Below are 23,839 nucleotides of genomic sequence, written 5' to 3'. Positions count from 1 at the left end.
GGGCACAATAATGTATTACATATATCTAATGCTGTGTGCCAAAAGGAAAGTGGCCCTATGCACTCTCACATGTGACACATGTGTGGGGTAGAGAAATATTATGATCTTATTAAGCAGCAGTAAATTATGTTGATTTAAAAGAGTTAGAGTCCATTACAACAGAAGACAAGAAGGCTTCATTGTGTTCTCACAAATGTGTAAATATTTAGTACCAATAGAACAAATCATTGTTGATTGTACATGGAAATCTTTATATACAGCTGTTTACTGTAGCTGTTTCAAGTTGTACTTTGACTATTTTTGTATGCTTTGAGATGAAGTTGTTCATGTTACTTTTTATATTTAAAACAACTTCTATCGTATTATGTTCTGAAATACATGCAGGCAGTCATTTTTGATAGAATAAATCTGGGCATATTTAACTACAATTAAGAGTAAAAGTGAAAGACCACTCTTGGTGAACCTGTAAAATTATCAGATACTGCCCTCTTGTGGTACACATATTACACTTATACAACAGACAAAAGAAAAACAAACCAAAAAACTACACCAACACTACTTTTATGCAAAAAATATTGACATTCAGTAATGTTCATAGGCACTATTGAAACTCACTACTGGTACCTGAACAGTGTTATTACATTGTAAAAGTGACTATGTGTAAAAATAACACAATTTGGTGTGGAACATGATAAATACTCCCACAGATTTGTACATTAGCTCATATCCGACTGTGTTTTCCCCTGTCATCTTTGTGCCGGCCTCCCTGTGTCTCAGTGGTTCTCCTTTGATGGAAGTACTTTCGAGGACCCTCCTGCTCCCAGGTCTCTGAGAGAGGAGGCAGGCGGTTGTTGGCAAGGAGCAGGGCGGCGCGGGACTGGTTGATTTGGGCCAAGCGGAACATGAGCCTGACCTGGAATAAGGCAGGCTGGTGGCCCCTCCCTCGTTCCAGATCTCTGCCATCTGTGCTGTTCTTGTTCTGCAGAGCAGGCTGCTGGGGTGGACACCGCCCCCCAGAGGAGGTGAGGATCAGTGCAGGACACACAAAATGCACTGCAGCGTTTTGCCTTGAGCCTGATGGTCTTTCATTCACAAAGGTACATTTGAAGGACCTCAACTCAAATGTAACTGATTATGACCAACTTGGCTTGTGCAAATTAACTGTGGATAAGCTTGTGCTGTCTCATAGTCAAGTCAGTACTCTGATGTTGTTTCTGCACTGTCTGATTTGCACTCTCTGACACACTGATCCCAAGGGGTTTGCTATACTTCTAATCACAGCTGACTTAAAGGATTCCTGTGCTTGGCTAGCATATGAGCTCAACAGGCACAAAAATTTTGTTTTACAATTAACAGAGATGGTCATGGGATATGAAGAATATATGAGGAGTTATTGCAAAATACTCCTCACTCATGATGTCAGACTCTAAACTTCACATCCCATTATTAATTACAAATAAATTTTTCCCTTGACATTTTCATTCAATTTGTTCCCATGACAAATACATGTACATCTTGCAGAAAGCAAGTAATAGAGGAATCATTTGTCTTGCAACTCACCTGAGGAGACTCTGCCTCCAGTCTCATAAGCTCAGCATTGGAGTGCTCTCGCATGGCATCCCATATTGCAACTGCACTCACCCGATCTGTGTACCCAAGCCACATGACACAATCCAATCACTAGCTGATGTTGACACAACACCAAACCAAGATGAATGGAGCATCTGTGTCCAGGAAGGACAGAAAAGCGCACCATCAATATCCATGTGATCCATCATCTGTCTGAGCCAGGGGGGCGTGGCTGTGTGCGTGAAGGAGGGGCTAAGAAAGTACTCTGCTGTAGCATGTCCAAACAGTCTGCAAAGAAAACCAGCTGGTTAAATAATGAGAGCAGAGAGACCAGGAGATTCCTCCTACACACACACACACACACACACACACCATAACACAACAGATCCAAGCTTCACAGTCTTATCTCTGATATCAGATCGGTGTGGATGAGGCTTTCAGAGTGGATATTTCCTGTGAAACATAAAACAGACACATGGCCTTAACGGGCCTTAAGTGCACCTATCACTTGTTGTTTGTCTGGGTGCCACACCTATGCAGGTGTTGGTGGACGCTCTGCTCTACAAGAGGCTCTGTTTCAGGCCCAGTGCCATGTTCCTGAAGTGGGTAGGTGGATGGCATATGCCCAGGTCTTTTGGTATCCAGCATTCGCTCCTGCCCATCTGTCTCCATTTTCAGCCTGGAAACCTCTGGTGATGCCACTGGGCTGTGCCAAGACGGTCTCTGTGTTTGATGAGTCAGCCAAAGACGCCAACACATATGCGCTGCAATGCAAATATGTTCCAGTCAGCATTCTGCAGATCTGAAACCTCCCTGTCCTTCCTGCCAAGTCTGCTGGTTTGAACCTGTGTGTTGATACGGTGGCCAGCATCATTTGCTTGTCAGAACCTGTGTTGGTACGATGGCCAGCATCATTTGCATGTCAGGTGCCCCGTGAACACAGACAAAAAGACAAAGTTGCAAATCTCAGCACATGTTTACAGCTTTTGTCATTTTTGCAGGTTAACGACCTAAACATGCCTCACTAGAAGCAGAAAGCAGCACTGTCAAATGACGGGTTGATTCATACCTCCTTCCGTTTTCTTGCACTAGCCCTTTCAGCAAACATCAGTATCATGCCTGTCCTGTTGATCTCTGTGTTTCTTACCTTTCAGCCCAGTGCCCGGCGCGAGACCCAGCTTCCTCATGCAGCTGCTGCTGATGCCCCCCTCGGTGTAAATCTCACTCCTCGGGGCACCTTCCCTTCACTGTTTGACTGAGGAGGTGGCAGCAGGCTGCCGCAGACATGCATCGGGAGGGACCGGTTGCCAGGAGCCTGACAGTACCCTGATTCCCCAAAGAAGAGAGGAGACAGATAAGTGCTCTCCGCTCCCTCGCTGGGAGCTCGCGTGTCAGCCGTGCACCAGGGAAGGGTGTGTGTGTGTGTGTGTGTGTATGTGAGCATGTGTGAGTTTTTGTTTTCCACTGGAGTGTTTAATGATTGACCCCACTGCTGCGGGCCCAAACTCGTCCTGTTAATCTCAAAACCAGCTCCAAAGGAGAGGAGAGAGACTTCAGCAAACAGCCAGGAGACAAGGGGGGCTAACCTGCTGGTGTGAGAAAGGAACAAATCATGATATGAGACACAGGAAGCAAGCATCAGAATTAAACTCCCCCATCAAATTGATCTGATTTATGATTTTAAAACGTGTACTTGGATTTACTCTCGCATGCAAACTAAGTCAAAGGGGTTTGTGGGATAATTTTTCATGATTTCTGCTTTGATTTTAGAATCTATCATTGTTCAACATTAGCCAAGTGTGGTCAGTCCACTGTGGAACCATTTATCCTTCCGAGAACAATGATGAGGCCTGTCAGGTCTGTTTTAGAGCTAGGCAACTGCTTTTGTTAATACAGTCCCCAACGGTTTTTGCCAAGCTACTTATCCAGGGTCAGGCGTTGGGGAGAGAATCTCCACCCTGAGGTTTCAGTTTATAGATTGGTGTGCTAAATGTTTTGACCATGGTGGCATAAAAAATGACCTGTCTCTTTTCAATCCTGCATGTTTCTTCTGTGGAAACCTAGAGCTTGTGAGGATGATGTATCACATGCCATGGATAAAAAGTATTCTCACATCAAAGCTTTATTTTGCTTTTCAGGTCTGAAGTCAAACCAACCTTAAGTCCCAGCTCAGACTTTGGTATGAGGAGCAGATATGCAAAGTCTGTAGCTTCAGGTTCATCCTTCCTCAGGTGACACGCCCTTAAACACAACCGATTTCAAATGGTGCTAGAAAACTGCAGCTGACTCTGAACACCAGAGGAAATCGGTTATGCTAGAAAAGGCAAGATGTCTCCCCTTCCACTTGTCACCACACACACAACTATAGAAATTGCTTCAAGTGTGTATCAGCATTATATTTACAGTCTCCCCGACCTACCCTGACACCATATCACATTTGACTCAGTCAGACTCACTCCCATTACAAGAATGCAGTCTGTCAAGATGGATGATAAAACTTTCTGGAAAAATCAGAATTTCTGATAATAATGATAATAATGAAATTGCATAACTGCCCTTCAAAAGTATATTGTAAAATAACCTCTTTTTACTCCCACTGATTTTTAAAAATAAACCCAACATTCTAATGTAATTTCCCACTCCTCCCTCCATGTGGCTGTAAGATCACAACCCCTTTGCCTCTTTTTATTGAAGTCGCCTTGAAGCCTTTCTCAGAAACGCACAGCATTGTGATATACAAACGTGTTGTATTCTTACACCCTCCTTAGTCAGTACAAGGACAGCATTCCAAGTTTACCTGCAGAACAACATCTTGTGCCTTTATGGAGGGTAGTGTTTTTCTCCACAACACGTGTTGTTCAGCTCTCAGATGCCTACTCCCACAGGGCATTCTGCACACCTCCCCAAGCGACCCCCCCCCCCCAATACTCTGGGGGGTCAGAGGACGCTGCAGCATGTCATAACAGCTTAGCCACGGGCGGCTGGCGCTGAAAGGGGGACCTCCGGGTGTCAGCGTGGCTGCAGGGTCCCTGGCAAAAGAAGGAACAATGAGCAGAGCAGAGACCAAGAGATTCCTCCTACACACACACACACACACAAACACACCCATACACAAAGTGAAAGCAAACTGAAGCGATCACATTTTCCTGTGTTCTGTGGTCCTCGTGTTTGCGCGTATGAGTGTACAGTAGATTATAGACTGTGCAGCCAGAGGGCTCCCCTCCTGCACTGTGATTTCTGAACGGCCCGGTCAGGGAGCTATAAAGTATTGATACGTCTAAGCAGCCACCTCCACAAGCACACCAGCACAAAGAGGAGCAGCCACACCTACGGCTGTCTACCCCACACTTTGCAAACGCGCACACACACCTGCACATTATTCATAGACATCGACATTCATATGCATACATTTTGTATACACAGATATTGGCACTCACATACACACTGTGAGCGCATGCACATGCACACAAGCCCACTGTTAGCCTTGCAAACTGAAGTTTCTGTATGGCTGCATTCTTGCCAGTAGTGCTACTGTGAAATACCAAGCTTCATGTACAAAATGGTTGAAGAGTTGGGTTCAGTTAGCAAATTCTATTTTAGTGTACAGAGGATCCACGTTACACACTGTTCACTGAGGAGCTTCAGTGCTAATTGGGAAATGGAATCGTATGTAAAGTATGTGCCGTGCTCAGTTTTGCATTTATAAAGGCAAATATCGTACCATGCTTGTTGTTGACACAATCACAATAACATGAAATTATTATGGCCATATATATGAAAAATAAATATAACAAAGAGATCATCAAAACAAAAAAAAATCTTAAAATCTCTTTCTCTCGGGCAATGCATCTTTGGAGGGTGAAAACAAACAGATATGGTTCCATCCATGGGGGAGGGTGGGGCCCTTTGCTTGTTCCCGGACAACACGCTCACTGCTTGACCGCCTTCATACAGTACTCCACACAGTAGGGAGGGGTCTCAAAGCATGCCACCAGCTGCCACTAGCACATCAGTGACATCATAAACTCCGCATGTCAAAAAAAAAAAAACAAAAGTTGCGTCTAAAGTTGTTTTAAACAAAACAGTGCCATCCAATGCCTAGCTTTGCGGCAATTTTTTTTTTTTTTTTACAGAAAGGTTAAAACAGGGTCAGGGAAAGAAAAAGAAGAAAGACTATAACAATGCACAATGAAATAATTTCAGATGTAGAGTCGCAGTAGTTCAGACAGAAGGTCCTCAGAAAAAAAAAAAAAAAACATCCTGCTGCCAGACCTTTGGAATGACTTTATTGAATAGTGAAGCTAGACCTCCCGAGGCATGCCGTCATTCCCTTTACCCTGTGAGAGCGAGAGGGGGAGGCAGCCCACTTCCATGTCAACAGCAGCAGAGGGTGAGCCAAGGAGGGTGTGAATGTCAGCACACCACAAAGCTATGTAGGGAAGTAGATATCTTGATCACTAAAGGGGGAAATGACATGCTTAGAAAGTCATTTAAGGTCCAGTAAAAATGCACGTTAGTCATTCTACCTTTATTAGACATTCTACCTTTCAGTACAAAATGAGAAGAAAAATCAGGAAATTGTATCAAATGCATGCTTTTTTGCATAGGAAAAAAACAATATGAAATTTTTATTTCTGGTGGATTAAAATTTGGTGAAGTTAAACCAGAGATTTTACATCGTCACATGATCGCAACAATAGCATTTCTCCGAAAATCGGATGTAAACATGCATGCATGTACAAATGCGCACACAAACACCCCCACATGCATACTGCACATGCACACACATACTCACACACAAACACACCCACAGGCATGCATGCATGCGCGCACACCCAGCATAGTAGGTTAGTCGCAAACTGGGTCATCGGCTCCTCCAGCATGAGGCACCACTGTTGCCAATGAGCTTCACTGTGACAGCACGTGGTGCTGCTCGGACAGTGGTCCCGTAGTTGCACTTAAGACAAATGGACCCTCTGGACCCCATGGTAATAGGACTGAATTCCTGCTCTTGTGAGCCATTTAAAACTTCACCAGAAGTGCAGCTCCATGACTGCATAAAGACTGAGAGTGTAAACACTGTAAGCCTGCTAGGGAAGGGCGGCTCCCGAGCAAATGAGTAGTGACAGTGATAGTGGCTCAGCCAGCCTAGCTCTGATCACCGTCACTGTCCTAGTAACAAACAGACCCGTGGCGATTCTCCTGGCCGCTCCACAAAAATAGTATTTCACATCACACACCCAGCTTTTACAAAAACAGGCGCAATCTAAATCTCACGTGCCACGACCCAGTCCGTCACAACATTATCCATTGTTAAGGAAATATTCCCTCCCAATTTTGGGTAAAAACCAAGCTAATAAGATTTGTCTCAGTCACTAGTAGGCTTGATTAAGTCCTAGATTCTCCAGTCTTTCTTGATATGGAAGAAATGATTTCCTGTAAAACACTGGCAGGTGTCATCCCTTTATCAACTGACTGGTATAAACTGCAGACATGGCAGAATTATTGCACAGCAATCATAAAATTTTCCAGTGATGTTCAAAATGCATGAACTTACCTTTTTAAGTCGTGTGTCGGGGTAATCCCGGTGATTGCCTGGTACAAGGTTCAGTCCCCAGAAACAAGGAAAGAAAGATGAAGAGAGAGGGGAGGAGGAGAGAGGGAGAGAGAAAAGAAAGCAGGTTCATTTGGGTTCAGACCATGTGGTGGCTTGGCCCAAGACTCAGTGACACGATATGAAAGAGAGAGAGGGAGAGAGAGGAGGGAGAGGAGAGAGAGAGAGAGAGAGGGGGAAGAGGGAGGGAAAACAGAAAGAAAAGGGGAGAGCAAGTGAGGAAATAGGTAGAGATGGAAAGAGAAGGGAGAGAGACAGAGAGAGAAAGAGTGGAGAGCAAGAGAGAGCAGAGAGAGGAAGGCGAGACAGGCCCATGCGGGTTCAGCCCATCATGTGGCGGCTTGGCTGTCTGGCAGCTTCTCAGACAGGCCTGGTTGTGAGACAGTTTTTTTTTTTTAGCTGTTCACATATCAGAATCCCCCCTCATCCCCCATACTCCCCTCACCATTTCTTCTAACTGCCTCAACCAGCTCTCCTCCTCCTACCCAAAATACAGTCACATTAACTCCACCTAGTTGTCCCATAATTTTCCCACACAAAGCATTCCTGAACCCCCCCCTCACTCACACATGCATACACACAGGCACACATGTGGACCCATACACAAACACACACAAAAGACACACACACACACACACACACACACACACACACACACAAACTGCAGCTCAAATACTTACTGCCAATATCATTAACCTTTGCTTGCTCCTTGCTATCTCTCCTTGGGTTGAAAAGAAAAAAGAAAAACACTGTAATTACATCATACTGTGTGTCTTGCTTTGTACTGCTACTGTTCAGGTTTTTTAAGAGGAAGTGACAGCACAAAAAAACATGGGGAAGCTTCCCTCCTCTCACAAAGACCCACTGGAGTTCCCTTACAATTCTTGCCCCAGTCCACCGGACGTCACTGCAAGGGGCTCTTTCAGTGTGTAGTGTATGTGTGTGTGTGTGTGCGCACGCGTATGTGCGCGTGTGTGAGTGTGCGTGTGTCAGAACATTCTGTTCGATGAAAAAAAAAACACACCACAACCACAGCAATGAATAGCAATGATTCTTAATGTGCGGTGTCAGAAGGATTCCTCTTAGTCAGGACAGGAAATAATACAGAGCAGTAGGAACAAAGAAAGTTCATAATTATGATAAATCACAAGCAATAAAGTTGAGAAAATTCCAGATATATAAGAGCTAATTTTAACTTGAACACACAGTACTGAAGCGAACCAGTGGGGCGTAAGATGTAACGGTTTCAATCTTAAAGCGCAACCAGCTGACATCAAGATCCTCATTATGCCCCCATGAACAAAATAAATGAATCAAATTATAAGTATTAAAAATGTCAAAAGATAACTGTCATTGTCGTCATAGTTACGCATATTTTACTTTTATCAAGAACATTATCAACACAATGCGCTATAAATATGCTTAAAAATAATACAGCATATACATTCGATGTGGAGAAGGGACATATTTGACAGGCTCTGAGGGTGTTGTCTATTTTGACAATATTGGGGAATTACCATCATTCAACCAGAATGAGAGCCATCTAGTGGTGCAAAATATAAGTGCAGTTCACAAAACAGAGGGGCGCTCTTTCTCAGCTGTCACTGTGGAGCAGGGGTGCTCTATCCTGGCACTGCAGGAGTACTAAAATTTAGAGGTATACTCTGGAGGAAAAGAAACTTCCTAGGTATGACATCTAACTTAATATGTGAGCTGTCAACTGAAAAGAAATCTAGCTCTCGTATTACCAGCAGCTTGCCTGATGGCTGCAGGAAAACAGGTGTGGTCTTGGTTAGCAGTAAGATGGGAAGCCTTCTGGAAAACCAGGTTGCTACAGGAAGTCCTCTGACCTGACAGTAACCCAACTCAGCGCTGGGGATGGGGTAGTGACAGGGTGATATCTCCCACTGTGCTGTAGGAGATAACATCTTTTGGCTGAGATGTTAAACTGAAGTCCTGACTTACTCTGGGTATTTAAGATCCCATGGCATCTCTCACAAAGTGAACGGGGTTCCCTGTTGTCCTGGCTAAATTCCCAAGCAGACTCTTTCAATCTGTCCATCTAATTATGGCATAGGTGTCCTGGAGAACAAAAGAAATGCTTCGAGGACCACATTAAATCTTTCCCTGAGAGATGTGACATCCCAGCCATCACCCATAGAGACCCTGGCGTGCAAACACCACACCTGGCTATCCCTCTGCCTCCGCATCATCATGCACTTCCAGAATCAAGGCACCAGGAGGAGTATGGAGAAGCATGCTCAAAGACATCACCCTTCCAAAGGATCCCTGCTCCCTGGTGCCGATTAGTCCTGCCCCACCTGTGGTTAAACATGTGGGTCTCACATTGCCCTACACAGCCACATGGTACATGCGCTACACAATAAAGCAATACTTTCAACAACATCATCATTGATACCATAAGCCATAAGACAGCTTGCCTGACATTATTAAAAAAGCCAAGCAAAATTTTTGGTCTTTTTCTTGGTCTTTACATGCAAGAATAGCGTGTATTCTCACACACTTTAATATCCATCACTTATGTAACTCATTTCATTTTTAATCATTAATTTCATCAAATGGGTAGATTTCAAACAAATTTATTATCAGACCAAACTTGTATGATAATTAGTTGTGATTTCATAGCTACCAACATAAATACAATTTCATCAGTAATCAACAAAGTCAAAACATCCATCAGAGATGTATACAAAATGATACAAATCAGCAGTAACACAATTTCTTCATAATTACTTAATCACTTCATAAGCACCCATATTTTAGCAGCTGTCTTTGCCAACACCATTGAGAAAGACTGCTGTCAAAATGTTCAGCGCTTATTTGCTGGCATTCTTCATAACAAGACTTGCAGCAGATGCTAAATAGTTTTTACTACTTTTCCTACATCATGTTTGACTTTTTGGAATGTGACCCTGTTTTTTTCTTGCCCTGCTTTGCTGCGACTTTCAAGGGTGTTTGGCATTTTCCAATGCATTTTTGTGTGTTTGCTGAAGCCTCACTTTTTGGACCCAGTTAATTGATCGTAAAGTTCTTCCTAGAAATTATTACAAAAAGGGCACATTGGAATGTTACAAATATTAAGGGGTAATTTAATTTTCGTCTTAAAGAATTTTCTTCCTAGATTTGATTACAAAAAGGGTACATTGGAATGTTACAAATATTAAGGGATAGTTTACTTTTCACCTTAAAGAATTTTCCCCAGAATGAGGGTTTATTGAGATCAGATCAGAACTTTGTCTGAACAAGTCCTACAGCCAGCACAAGACAGGGCTGGGGTGTTCAGACCACTGTTCAATGCTAGTGTTCTGAGTTGCTGAGAGCGGAAGGGTGGTTTGGTCAGTAACATCTCAGCCCGTCTCAGCCCTTGATACCCGCCACCATGTGGATCCACCAGTTGGTCTGCACGGTCCAGTTCAGCTGCTCGCACATGTTGATCTGCTGCAGGAAGTGGTTGCCTGCCTCCTCCTCGCTGCGCTCCTCCTGCAGCGCCTCCCGCAGGTAGACCATGTCCTGCGCACAGCTGAGCTCTGGGATCCCCGTCAGCAGCATCAGGGAGAATAGTGTGACCAGCAGCCGGGAGTGGCAGCGTAGGGCCAGGTAGGCCTGAATACAGGTGTGCTGAGGAGTACAAGTGATCAGGAATACTATTAAGGAGGAGCAGAAGTCTTGTGTACATTACAGGTGAATGTTGTGTAGTTAGGGATAATCTTTTATTTCATCCATTTGGAGCCATCTAGGCTGATGATTTTTTTTTACATGAAACACAGCATAAAACCAGCAACCAGCAACACAGTGGTGATAGGTCCAAACAAGATCAACACAAGCCATCTAATCATGAAGAGGGCCCCAATCATCCAGTCACTGAATAATGAGGGCTTGAATTATTTAGTTGTGAGGATACAGAATCAGTATTATGAAGGAAGCCAGTTAGCTCCTCACCGTGAACCTGTGGAAGTAGAGACTGGACTTCTTGCCCACTCTGCCCATGACGTATAGGAAGTCAGGAGTCAGGACGAATGGAACCCTCTCCCTGTTTACACCTAGAAACCGTTTGGTGTTGCCCATGATGTGCCCAAAGTCGATGTGGAAGAGATTTCCTTCAGAGCAAAAGAAAAAAAGAACAGTATTACACCTAACCATATTGTTCATTTGCTTGCTGGATATCATCATACAGGAGGGAATTTTACATTTTCTGCTTTCTGAGCATTTTAAGTACCTTGCTAAAGGGTAAAACAGAGGCATCACCCTCAGGTCCAGAATCTAATGCCCAGCCCACTACTTCACACCACTGCCGTGACCACTGTTACACATCGCTATCCTGACCACTATTAAAAGTGTCTGCCCTGAGCACACTTCTAGGCTGTTTCCCTACAACTCCTCTTCCAGCCCTTACCTTGTTCCATGATCATGATATTGTCATTGTGGCGGTCCCCTATCCCCAGCACATAAGTAGCCACACAGTATCCAGCACAGGAAGTGACAAACCTCTCCATGGTCTGGTAGTGCTGTACATCAGGGCAGATTGGAAAGAGGAAGGAGAGAGCAAGCACAAAATATATGGAATACAGTCATCTGCTTTTGTCAAAGAATTAGGCGGTCCGAAGAATAGATGATCTTTTGATGTGAGCAGTCTTCGTGTGTTTCTTCTGCGGTCAAAGTTGACACAATCATAAGGACACTTGGAATTTGGCCTCAAAGTTCAAAAGCAATACAGCAAACCAACCAATTGTTGACATAAGTTGACATATGTTGAATTCATAATGTTGAAATATGAACAATATTTTGTGATGCTCCCTTGAAATGTAGCCCCCTGGGAACTGCAGTCTTTCTGAAACGCAGGGTCCATATTACAGACAATAAAACTGCTCTTGTAGCAGAGATCAGGGTCATGTGTTGAGAGGTGACATCTTACTATTTCTTGTAGCAGACTCCTGCTTTTGAGCCACTCGAACAGTGCTTCATTTTTGAAGGCCCCAGTAGTCCCCCCTCTGCTGCGCTGCACGGCGGCGATGGTGACAGCATTCCTCACAATTTCAATCATACCTGCGTCAGAGAGGACATCTGTGTCACTGAGAGCATTTGCACTCACTAAGCCTCAGGAAATCAGTGTACTCTCAGGCTAAAACAAGGCAAAAGAAGTACTTTTTTTAAGGCATAAGGAGTTGGCTGGCTCTCATTTTGAAAATTGTGAAAATTGTGAAGTACTGCTTGTTCAGCCATTGTTTGGTGCATATAATGGAGGGTGTAAATGAGCCTGAAAGGCTGAAAGTGCTGAATGGAAAGAATTAAGGAGCAAGGTACATGCAGTCTTACTCCTATTACAGGCATTAGCAGCATTTTGAACATTTTGAGCATTGAGCATATATACACATGTATGTGTGTGTGTGCGTGTGTGTTTCTACATTGAGATTTATGCTGTAAGAAGGCACATGTCAGACAGTATGAAGGCAAAATAATATTATCATTTTACCTTTGTCATAGTTTTGAAAACCAACCAGGAAGTAGTTTTCTGGCCATTAACTTTTGAGTATCACCTCAAATTGGCTGCAAAACACATGCTATACACTTTGCTATGCTATAGATATTCATACTATTTTATATATCTTCAAATGACACTCTACCTAAAGTAACAGACGGAAAAAAACAGAGTAAGCTAATTCTGTAATGGAGCTAATATGGCTACCCAGCGAATGAAGAAGGTTTGTCATTTCTGACACAGATTTATCTCAACCTATGTTTCCCTCATTAATTTAAATTCAAAGTTACTATAGACAACTGGGCAACTGAACCCAGACAAGCTGGAGATGTGACCATGCTGATTGGCTGTGCTGTGTTCTGATGAGTGTGTGGATTAATTATATTCAGCTCAGTTGAAAGTGTTGGTTACCTATGTTGTGTCCTGTGGAGATGCAGCCATAGGGCACCAGGTTTAGATCCAATGATTTCTCTTGCCAGATTGAATCCATAATCATCAATGTCTGAAAAGTACGAAACAGGAGAGAAGTTAAAGTACACCTGATGACAACAATAACCACAACGATAGCAAAAAAAAAAAACTTTGAAAAAGCAGCCGCTGTTTGGAAGAACAAGTGGGCTCCTAGCCTGTCGAGAATTCATGAAAAGAACCCTTTGATAGTATGGAAAATATCTCCCCATTGTTTCTGTTTGTGCTCATACAATAGATGCTGATGAAACTGTATTCTTAAAACCACTGGTTGCACTCATAATCTAATGTACTACATTCTTCTTATTATTATTACTATTATAGTTATTATCATTATTATTATTGCAGATAATATTGTGTGACAGGAAATAATTCCAATAATAATACAACAGTATTACCCTAAATAAAACATCAGTACCTTCTGAAACACCATGTAGACCCTCTCTCATACCTGAATGACCAGCATGTCCTGACGCAGGTCATCACCATGTTTGAAGATGATGCCCACAGGTGGAACAGGGGGACCCTGTGAATCTGTAGACGAAAACTCCAGCCACAGGGGCTTCTTCTTGGAAGCCATGACCTTACACTTTTCCAGCTGGAGGGAGTTGGAAAGAGTGGAATGGGGGAAAAGAAAGGTGGCAAGAGGAACAACAAATGGCCAGGTTAATTACGAATTGATTTCAGAACACTCTATATTAGACGTATAGTCTGGAAAAGAAAAGTTTTCCACAATGCATAGGTGACCACTGGCATCATCAGGTAACTGTTTTGGGAGTTACATAATGGTTGTTGCATAAGAATACCTGGTTGGTGGAATATGGCATTAAAGACCTTTGTGATATAAAAAACATCACCAGTCAGAGCTTTGGTGTTCCGGTTTTCTAATTGCACCTGGCAGTTTCTGCCCACACCCTCTACAAAAAAATCCATGATCAGCCAGTCTAACTGTTACACTATTCTACACTTTATGTGAAAATCATTGTAACTGTCAGGGAATACAGTCTACCTGCAATGTCATCAACTCACTCAACACATAATAAATAAAATCAATAAAATCATCACAGTTAACGCACCAGGATAGGGCCTGCTCTGATGCGGGGGTCAAACGGCACCTGGAAGTCTGCCGGAAGATTGGAATTCTTCAGCATATCCTGCAGCAGGCTGGCAGCTAATCCCAAACAAAACAAAACCATTTATAGCTACATCTGACAAATATGACTGGCTTTTAATAAAATGTCAAATCTGTGTCATTTAAGACTTCTCTTTGTTGTATGGTTAAGCTGCAGTTATAACCCACTGTACATATTCAGTAAAGGCCAAATCATTCTCATTTTGCCGCTATGACTCGGCCTGATTAATCAATAGTGCTGTTATACTTGCATTGCTTTCATTCAGCACAGCATGCTAGTATCTCACAAACACAGAAATGAAAAACGTTATTCCCTGTGGTTACTTTGGGATTTGTAAATGGTAGAATCTTTCTGCATCGCAGTGTTTTATGTTTTCTGAGTCAAGGTTTCGGGAAAATGTTTAAGGAAGATAGAAGATATGCTGTGGTCTGTTGCATCTCCCCACAGCAGTATAATCTGTGATCACCAGTAACCCTACCCCTGACCCACTTTCAGCACTGTCATTGCCCAACATTGCCCAGAACCTCACCAGTAGGTGGGAGGTCACTCTTGTCCGGGAAGAGCCTTTTGATGTCGATGGCCACCTTGTTCAGACACTCCACCAGTTGGACCTGTCGAAGAAAGCTGTCCAGCATGGCCTGGCCGCAGCCTAGCAGGTATGCCTCCAAGACCACAGCCAGGCGTTGCCGGAAGTATGGACCCCCGGTCACCTCGCTGCGCAGGTACCAGAACAAGTAGTGGCCAATTCTCTTACTCTGTGTGGAAAAAAAAATATGGTGGGATTAACTAGAAACTCAATGGCAAAGGCCTTTATCTAGGGCATGAATTAGTTCTCTTACAATTCTACACTTTGCCCATGTACTCAGCCGGAAAATTTGCAGCAAATTCAATTTATGTACCCTACTAAAAGTAATTAGTAAACACGTGTGTGGACTACTTTTTAATTTTGATTGTGTTACTTCAAAATACATTTTATGTGTCCATTATCATTATCTCCTATATCTTAATGAGGCATCTCAATGGTAGCATGACCTACTCACCATCTTTCACTGATTTCTGAGGATGAAAACCCCTTTTACAACCTTGATTTTCCTTCAGTTTTCCTACTGTACAATTCTGTTTAGCTGTTACAATTTGTTGTTAAATTGTCTTAGTAATTATGAATTACAGTATAATGCTACTATACGCTTGCCTGGTAGTTTGTATGGTTGTAATTTTATCTAAACTGTGCTGAATTTTGAACTGTGTGCAACACTTGTATTTGTTAATAATATCTGCAAATATCACAGTCATATAATGCTGCACATTCATTCCCTGATGAAATGCTGTGCATAATAATGCTGAACATGAAGGTTAAGCGAGAACAATGATACTTACTCTAAGTGCTCTTTGGATGAGGAATCTGGCAAGGAAGCTGTCGTGGTAAGGCTCAACTTTTAAAGTCTGAGTGAAAGAGGGGAAACCTTAAAACATTAACCACATGACCCAACAGGCAGTTCAATGGAAACACAGATAAACTAATGTTTATCTAAACCTTAAAGGTGCAAACTGAAACCCTGACTTAAAACCTTAAACATGAACTTGCTGATAAAAACAGGAAATGGAAATGACAAAAAGTATACATGAGACTGGCTTTAGTGCATAAAGAGATAATTGCGTTGGTTGCAGTGTGTTCAATTTGAAGTGCACCACTGTACACAGCTCAAGAAATATTACCTGTACCAGCTGCAGCAAGTACTTCAGCACCTCATCATTGGACAAGTTCTCAAGCCTCTGGACAGCTAGTTTCCTGACCTGCTCATCAGCAAAGTCCACACTCAACAGCTCCAGGGCAACGGGAACATCCAGATCGCTGGGGTCCCAGTTGCGCAGTAACCAGTGGACATCCTGTACATCTTCAAATTTTAGCCAGTTGACCGCCCTGAGGAACTGAGGGAGGTTGGAGCCATAGTGCTCACTTTTCTCTTTCAGTCTCCTGAGAACAGTATCACTCGAGAGCGGAGACACGGGTGATGCTATGCCTTCCTTACCCACCTTATCTGCATCTGAGCCCTTGCGAGAACTGGAGACCCCTGGAGAGGAAGTGCTGTGAGGAAGGACAACAGGAAAGCTGTACCGGTCCAAGAGGAAAGTGACAGCCATGGAGTTTGCTTGGTCTGGATTTGTGGCGGAAGAGAGCTTATCCGCTTCATAAGTGAACACCTCCTCCTCTTGCTCAGGGAAAGGCCACATGTGGAGGGTGTGCAGCCCCTGCCTCAGAACAGATCTGTGGTCAATTAGGAGAAGGTTCACAAAGTAAAGTGCCTTTCCTTTTCCTTTCTGGAAGTCTGTTGCCTTGCCCCCTGTAGACTTGGACTCCTTTGTGGTGCTCTCAAGGGTACTGGAATTGATTGTGAAGCCAAGCCTGGAGCCACGTGGGAGGGTTTTCAGAGGTATGTCAAACTCAAGCCACGTGTTCCAGAGCACTTCCTCCGTAAATGTTTTAGGGGTGGAGCAGATTGTGGATACCACCTTGTTTCCGTACAGGATGGATACCTCAATGATGATGTTCTGGGGGGCTTTACTGGGGAGCTGGGGTATGTCGATTCCCAGCAGCTTCACCCTGAAATTTCGACGACAGTCCCACAACGATATCATCAGGATATCATCCACATCCTTTTTAGTTAGGGTGAGCTCCTCATGGGAACTGGAGAGTCCTGTAAAACTGTCCACCAGGGGCCAATCCTCTGTCCTCACGGTATCTTTTTTGAGGGATGTCAGAAGGAGGACCGACAGGTGTAACCCCTGCATGGTCTTCAGACACTGGCGTACCCACAGGAAATCTGACAGTGGGGACTGTCCTGAGACAAACTCTTCCCTCCTACAGACTTTCAGCACCAGATTATCAGCTTGATATTCCAAATTGTGACTATTCTCAGACATCATTTTTTGGAAAACCTCCATCAGAGTGCAAGCAGGTGTTGTGATGTCCACCTTTGCAGAAAGGCATATATCTTTGTAGTAAAAGGTGACAAGGAGGTCCCGGGTGAGTTGGGATTGCTGATCCTTTAGGAAGGGAGCTGTAGTGGTCCAAGGCTCCAAGGCATAGGCTCTAGGGTCACGTCTCTGCAGTTCCTCCCTGCGAGGGGTAGCAAACTTCCTGCGGATGAAGTTCAGCTCGTCAAGTCGGTCAGCAGCTGCGGAGCTGAGATCATGCCCAATCAGGTAGGTTAAGAACTGCTGAGCACTCTGCGTGTCTTCAGTGTCCTCACGCTGGGGTGCCACAAAGATCCTGCTCATCCTAACACCCCGTGCATTCTGACGCCACTCCACATCCAATGTCCGAAGGACCTGGCAATCATCGTAGATCTCATACCAGTTGCCCCCCTTAATGTAGAGCAGCTGGTATTTTTCAGGATCCAGAGTTCTGAGCGGGTCTGGGAGGTAGTTCTTCATCTGCACCTGCATGCAGATGTGTAGACGTAGCTGGTTTACATTGCACCGAGCTGGCAGCTGCACCTGAATTGAGGCCTGACCCTCCTCAGGCTGGAGGTCTCTTCTGGCATCTATTGGTCTCTCTTGAAGCGTGCAGATGAACACTAGAATGTTGTCAGTACCGGAGGGTCTCAACAGCTCTCCCTCAAACAATGAGCTGTAGCCCCCACTGGTTTGTCTTTGATTATAGCCCGCATTCTGTTCCATATTCGTCTGTACTGGGGAAGGAGATGCATTATAAGTGTCAGTTTAAGCAAAATTATAACACTTTAAAATAGCTTTTAAAGTATTTCTTAATATTATTTCTATGAAGTGCTTCTGTAAACCTTTTATCCTCACAAATCTTTCAGTGCAACAGTGATCAAAAGTAATCAAAACAGTAATCAGTAATCAAAAACATTGATTCTAAAATTCAATGTAAAGAAGGCAGTGTACATTTAATACTGATAATAATGAAACTTGAACATCTTGTGCTGCAGTATCTGCTAAGACAATCATCTAATGACATACATTGATTAATATACCTTTTAAAAATATGAATACAACCATCAATTGCCAAAACAATGGCAAAACTGAAAAGCATGTCCTTTGTAAATACAATACAATGTAAGCTGATTGCATGCAATCATTTACAGTATACTTTGAAATGGTTCCTCATTCTTGACAACTTATCCACTATATCCTTGTGTGGTTACTGTATTTCCCATACAAATTCCATTAAAAATATTTTTTGTTAAATATGAAAATTCAAACATTAAGGAATTTATGTAAGAACATACTCTTCACTCAATTTTTTTCTTTTTTATTAAGCTCAAAGAATAGAGCTAGCAACATTAGCATTCACAAGCAGACAAATACAAAATGTACAGCTAAATTAGAGGGGTTTAAATTTTGCCTTATGAAAATTGAAATAATCCCTCATTAAATATCAGTAGAATATGTACAATGTAAAAAAATTATACTTGTGAATCTGGAGGTTGTCTGTATTCGAACACCTCCATATGGCATGTGGTTGTGTGACAACAAACACGGACTAGCAGAAACAGCACAGTCTAGCACAAACATCAATGTAAGTGATTTGAGGAAGAACCTCAAGTAGCCTTACCTTAAGAGGGCTGATGTCCTGTGTCTGAAAACTTGTATAAGTACATGAACAGTGGTGTTGCTGAACTGGTTGTATGTTTCTGTTTGATTTCCCTTTATGTACTGCAGTGTTCTCAATGTTTTAACTTCCACATTCTTTTGTGACTGGATACCTGAAAGGTGAGTCAAAGTGAAAAACAGGTCCCTTGCCTACTTCCTCTTTAGAGGGTTGTTCAGAGTGTATTATTCCAAGGTGAAAGGGTACTTTCCAGTGTTATCTTTAGAAGTAAGATATGAAAAGTATATGTGTACTATGCAGTAATTAAATATGTAACATGTATCTGACCATGACTACAAACTAAGTTATTCAGTAACCCTGTGTAAGGGCATTTTCTGAAGAGTGAATGAAATGAACAATAATGATGATAGCTGTGCAACTACAGCCAGTGAAATACCTTGATTGAAAATCTACTGCTTTTCAAGGGTGAGACATATACATCTGACCGACTGGGATTGGCATGCCCCCCATGTAGAGGCTAAATGGAGGTTAAAATAGATTAATTAAAAACAAAACCCCTAAAAATCTTAATGGGAAAAGTATTCACCCCCTTAGCAATAACTCCCCTTAATAAGCTCTGGCTCAGCCAGTTCAGAATTCACACAATTTTTGGGTGGCATCCACCTGGGTGCAGTGTACTGCAAACAAAATAGGTTAACAATATTATTTTATCTAAGTGCTTTTGCACATTTCACCCACAGGGCTGATTTAATCATAATCTTATTCACAGTACACCTCAGAACAACACTCATTCAAAGCCTTTCTTTAACTTATAATGTAGCATTATTTACCTGTCTTCTTAAAATATTGTCATGTATCCAAGGATGTCTTTTGGCTTGTCTCATTAGGCATATAATATCTGCAGGTTTTATATGATCTGCTGACGCTGGTCACAAACAACAACCATCTGTGTTGAGATTATTTCTCCATTACATGCAATATTCATATGATCTATTCTTTAGTCCTTCATCCTTTACTAGAATGGTCATTAGTTGTGAACTCCAGCTATCCTTTCCTTGTAGCGTATGTATCAGTGTCAGGTGACTTGATTTTGAAATTATCTGAGACTGATGACTCACAGTTAATGGAAAAACTGGAAAGTAGCAGAGACCAGAACAACAGAACCTAGTCATTCCTGGATTGGCCCTGTGCCAGTGTGTAGCCTGAGAGAGAAATCATGTTGATTTGTGGCTTTGATTATTGTTTGGATTACTGTGAAAGTCATGAAATTCAATATTATGTTATTTCATCTCATGCCTGTTATTTCGTCTCATGCCTTATTTAGCATGCCTTTCATTATTATATTGGCTTGTTTTATCTCAACAATGTTGTCAGCCTTTAGCCCAAGTTGCAGTGATATACCCAATCTGACAAACTTTAAAGGAGCAGGGATGTATGCCTGCCATGACAGTTGCTCAGGGAAGAATAAGAAATTGTGCATTACAGAGCCAGTGGTTCAATGTGTCCTGAAAACATTTTTTTTTACTTAAGTTACTTAAAACTATGAAAAATTGAATTTCAGTGAAAAGGTACCCATCTCAATCCAGAAAAAAATGAATGTGGTTTAGTGCTGTGCATGCATCTAGCCCACAGATGGAACATGCAAAGCTGTTTTACCTTTACCTTTTTCATGCGAGTGAGTGAAGAATTATTGAAGTCATATGGAAAAAGCTTTTTCCACTGATGGCTCTCTGAGAACTTTGACATCTGGACTCGTTCTGAAAACATCTGTGATTGTATCAATTAGGAATGTTAATGAGTCTCTAGATATTATTCAGATGTTATTTAATGACTGTCTATTCAGGAAGTTCACCTTTGCCAGTCAGTCCTGGGTCCTGCGAGAGGCCCATTTAGTTAATTTGCATCAATTTAGCAACCCTTACTGGTCTGCTTTGTGCGAATGGTCTTGCCATCAGCTAGTTATTTGGGTAGCAGCATTACTTGTCCAGAGAGCCAGTCAGAAGACATGGGGGTCAGCCCAGCTAGAGTGAGTCATGATGTGGTCCAGGTGGATGGGGGATTTTCAGCTGTTGAAAGAGGGAAATGTAAACACTGAACAGTGAAAAAGCTAATAGATTATTAATGCACATCAACACAAGGTTTTAAATGTATAAAAGGTAAAATAGGTGGTGACATTCCCCTGCTTATTCCCCAAATTACAAAAATGATCTCCATGAAAATATAAAAATAATAAGTTACATGATTAATGAACTAGCTTGCAGCTGGCTAATGCAACTAAAGGATACATAGGTTGTGTACTAGTCCAAAGATTTTTGTGTCAGTACTCCGGCCCCCTAGTTGTTGTTTTGGTGTTCTCCCCATCTGTCATTGTGGTCCATGTGCTTTTGATTATTGTTTTTCCTTGTGTCCCCGCCCACCCGATTACCTCATCACCTCCACCTGCCAGCCTGCCCACCTCCTTCCCATCACCTTGTCAGCCCAGCCCTATATCTACCCTGCTTGTCTCTGTCCTGTTGCCAGGTCGTTGCAGTGTTTATTGCCTGTTTTGTTCCTGCCATGTTTTTGCCTTGTAGTTTTCCCCTTATCGACCCTGCCTGTGCCTTGACTTCGTTCCTGCCTTCCGCCTTGCCCTGATTGCCTGGTTTGCCTGCCTATCTGGTTTCGACCCTGCCTGTTCCCATTTTCGATCCCGGTTTGCTTTCGGACTGCCTGCCTGGTTTTCGACACTGCCTGTTCTGTCATTTGCGATATTGTCCAGCGATTCCTAATAAAGCTGCCTGGAACCTGAATCTCTCGTGGTCTTTATCTGAGTCCGTGCCTGAGCCCTGACATTTTGGTTCTCAAGTCCTATATACAGTACATGATGATCCTGTTCAGCAGTACCCTCCCATGTCCCTGGTTGCAATGCCTGCATGCTTTCATTTTTCTTTGCACTTACTCACCAGATTGAGTTTTCCTGGTTATACAAATTCATCTTTCCTTCAGGTTTAAGACTATTATCTAGATTACTCTGCGTCCCTTCAGTACAGGAATTGAGAAGCCCTCACATCAATCATGTGACAAGTCATCTTGATTTTTTTTTTAGCAGGAGCTCCTCCTCTGTCCAGCAACATAGTCTTTGCACTGAGGGAAATACACAAAAGGCCAGAAAGCCTTCCAGGCCCATGACCAGACCACACATTGCTGCCTCCAATCTACTGAAGTGAGCGCCATCTTCACTGATCTTGTAACACAATCTTTTTAACACTGAACAAAATTATGTTCCCATTCAAGCAGTTATATCCTGAATGAAAAGTCTCTTGAAAGCCTGTTTAAGAAAACATGTGCAATGAATGTGTTGCAAAATTGAATAGGGAGCTCCACCTACAGATACACAAGTTTAATCTTTTCTTTAATCCAGACAAACCAAACATTTCAATTAAATTTAATTTTTGATTTCTGTGATTATGTATTTAATAGAATTGTTGCAATTATGTGTAAGGGGAGTTCTATACCATTTTGTGTATGTTCTTAACTTATTTAACTAGCATGTGTTATAACTTGTCATTTGTTATTATCTAGAAATCATTTTCTGAAATCTACTAAGACTTCAGTTGACTAAACTTCTTGTTGCAGTTAGGGAATCCTTTTTTGGGAATGCTCAGCTCAAGCACTGTCCATTTTTCATTTTTCATCCAAACAGCCTTGTCTAAAACACCTTCATCCTGAATGCCTTGGTGTCCAGTCCTGTAATATATGCTTTGTAAAACAAGAAAGGAATAAGCTTGCTAGTAGTATGACTACATTTTAATCATGTATCTGTTGAAGCTTACCGTTTATTATGTAATGACGTAATTAGCAAAGACATAAGGTTGGTTAAAAAAAAATAGGATAGGGGCAAACTGGATGACAGTCCATGAAACACATCTTTTTGACTGGGATATGAAAACATTTGGGACAAGGAGGTGAGTTTTGGATGAGGAATGAAGCCAAAGTGAGTGATATTTTAAGATTTTCTATAATAGAATATACTGAGTATCTAACATGGCATACCTACCTGATTAGCATGAATGATAAAAGTGAGCTTGCTAATATTTGCTAAAACTGAAAAAAATGCTGATATCATACACAAAAAGGATGAAATTAACATTTTAGTTATAGTGGCATGTATCTTTCATACTTGTGATGTAATCCAAAAAAAATGAATATAGATACTCAGACAGGACAGGCTCATTTGGCAAAAGTGTAATATTGGCTCACGAAGTGGAGTGAAAATAGCAATTTCCTGTTCCATTTGGAATCGGTCAGCTAGCTGTCTGTGAGACTAACAAGCTAAAGGTGTAAGATGCATTTTTTAGTCAAAATGTTATTTTGGGAAAGTGGAATATGCTCTCATTATTCATTGTATAACTCATGATAATTGACTGCACCTGATGAGCAGCCCATTAAAGATGTGATGTTTTTCCAGGAAAAGAGTGCAATTGCAACTGTAATTGCAGATGTAAGTGGGCTGTAGACACCTTCTGACACCAAAGTGCAATTCAAAAGCAGTTTCAAAAAAATGTTTGTCTTTACCTCAGCTGTACTATATTAGGAATCAAACACTGAGAAAGATTGTGTATTTTTCTATATCAAGCAATACAGTGACCTAATATTCAGCTCTGTGTTTCCACAGTGATATAAAATCTCATATAGACGGAAAATGCTATTGAAAAAAAAAACTAATATCAGCAACATCACTTCCGTATCAATGTATAAATCAGCACTATCCCTCTAAAATGCCATATAGAAAAGCTTACTCTGTCACATTGGAGCCAGAACAGACATGAAGAGTGTAACTCTGCAAAGGTAGGACAGCCAGACATCCCAAAATTGAAGATCAGAGTGGAGTGGTCTGGCCAGTTTGTAGCATCTGATGCTAGATTGTACATACAGGGGAGTGATTCCCTTTATTGCCTGATAGATCAGCAACAGCATTTTAAAGCTCACATGGGCCCTTTACA

At 42.3% G+C, this 23,839-nt stretch overlaps 2 protein-coding genes across 2 annotated transcripts; both read right to left on the bottom strand.

Annotated features, from left to right (window-relative positions):
• Positions 1 to 721: 721 nt before the first annotated feature.
• On the bottom strand, positions 722 to 2,269 carry si:rp71-17i16.6 (uncharacterized protein LOC100148415 homolog). Its single transcript, XM_036532819.1, has 4 exons — positions 2,102 to 2,269; positions 1,754 to 1,857; positions 1,561 to 1,646; positions 722 to 994 (listed from the first exon to the last, which is right to left on the bottom strand). The coding sequence occupies exons 1-4, from the start codon at positions 2,239 to 2,241 to the stop codon at positions 722 to 724; spliced, it is 603 nt and encodes a 200-aa protein (XP_036388712.1). The 5' UTR covers positions 2,242 to 2,269.
• Positions 2,270 to 10,480: 8,211 nt separating this feature from the next.
• On the bottom strand, positions 10,481 to 18,936 carry si:rp71-17i16.5 (phosphatidylinositol 4,5-bisphosphate 3-kinase catalytic subunit gamma isoform). The gene is made up of 11 exons (XM_036533404.1): positions 18,861 to 18,936; positions 15,998 to 17,973; positions 15,659 to 15,724; positions 14,811 to 15,036; positions 14,225 to 14,319; positions 13,600 to 13,746; positions 13,092 to 13,182; positions 12,117 to 12,247; positions 11,598 to 11,709; positions 11,144 to 11,301; positions 10,481 to 10,822 (listed from the first exon to the last, which is right to left on the bottom strand). The coding sequence occupies exons 2-11, from the start codon at positions 17,960 to 17,962 to the stop codon at positions 10,562 to 10,564; spliced, it is 3,252 nt and encodes a 1,083-aa protein (XP_036389297.1). The 5' UTR covers positions 17,963 to 17,973; positions 18,861 to 18,936; the 3' UTR covers positions 10,481 to 10,561.
• Between the last annotated feature and the right edge of the window lie 4,903 nt (positions 18,937 to 23,839).

The sequence above is a fragment of the Megalops cyprinoides genome, chromosome 7 (assembly GCF_013368585.1).
Source record: "Megalops cyprinoides isolate fMegCyp1 chromosome 7, fMegCyp1.pri, whole genome shotgun sequence".
NCBI lineage: Eukaryota > Metazoa > Chordata > Actinopteri > Elopiformes > Megalopidae > Megalops > Megalops cyprinoides.
Note: the sequence above shows the minus strand (reverse complement) of the source record. Positions and strands in the feature narration are given on the sequence as shown.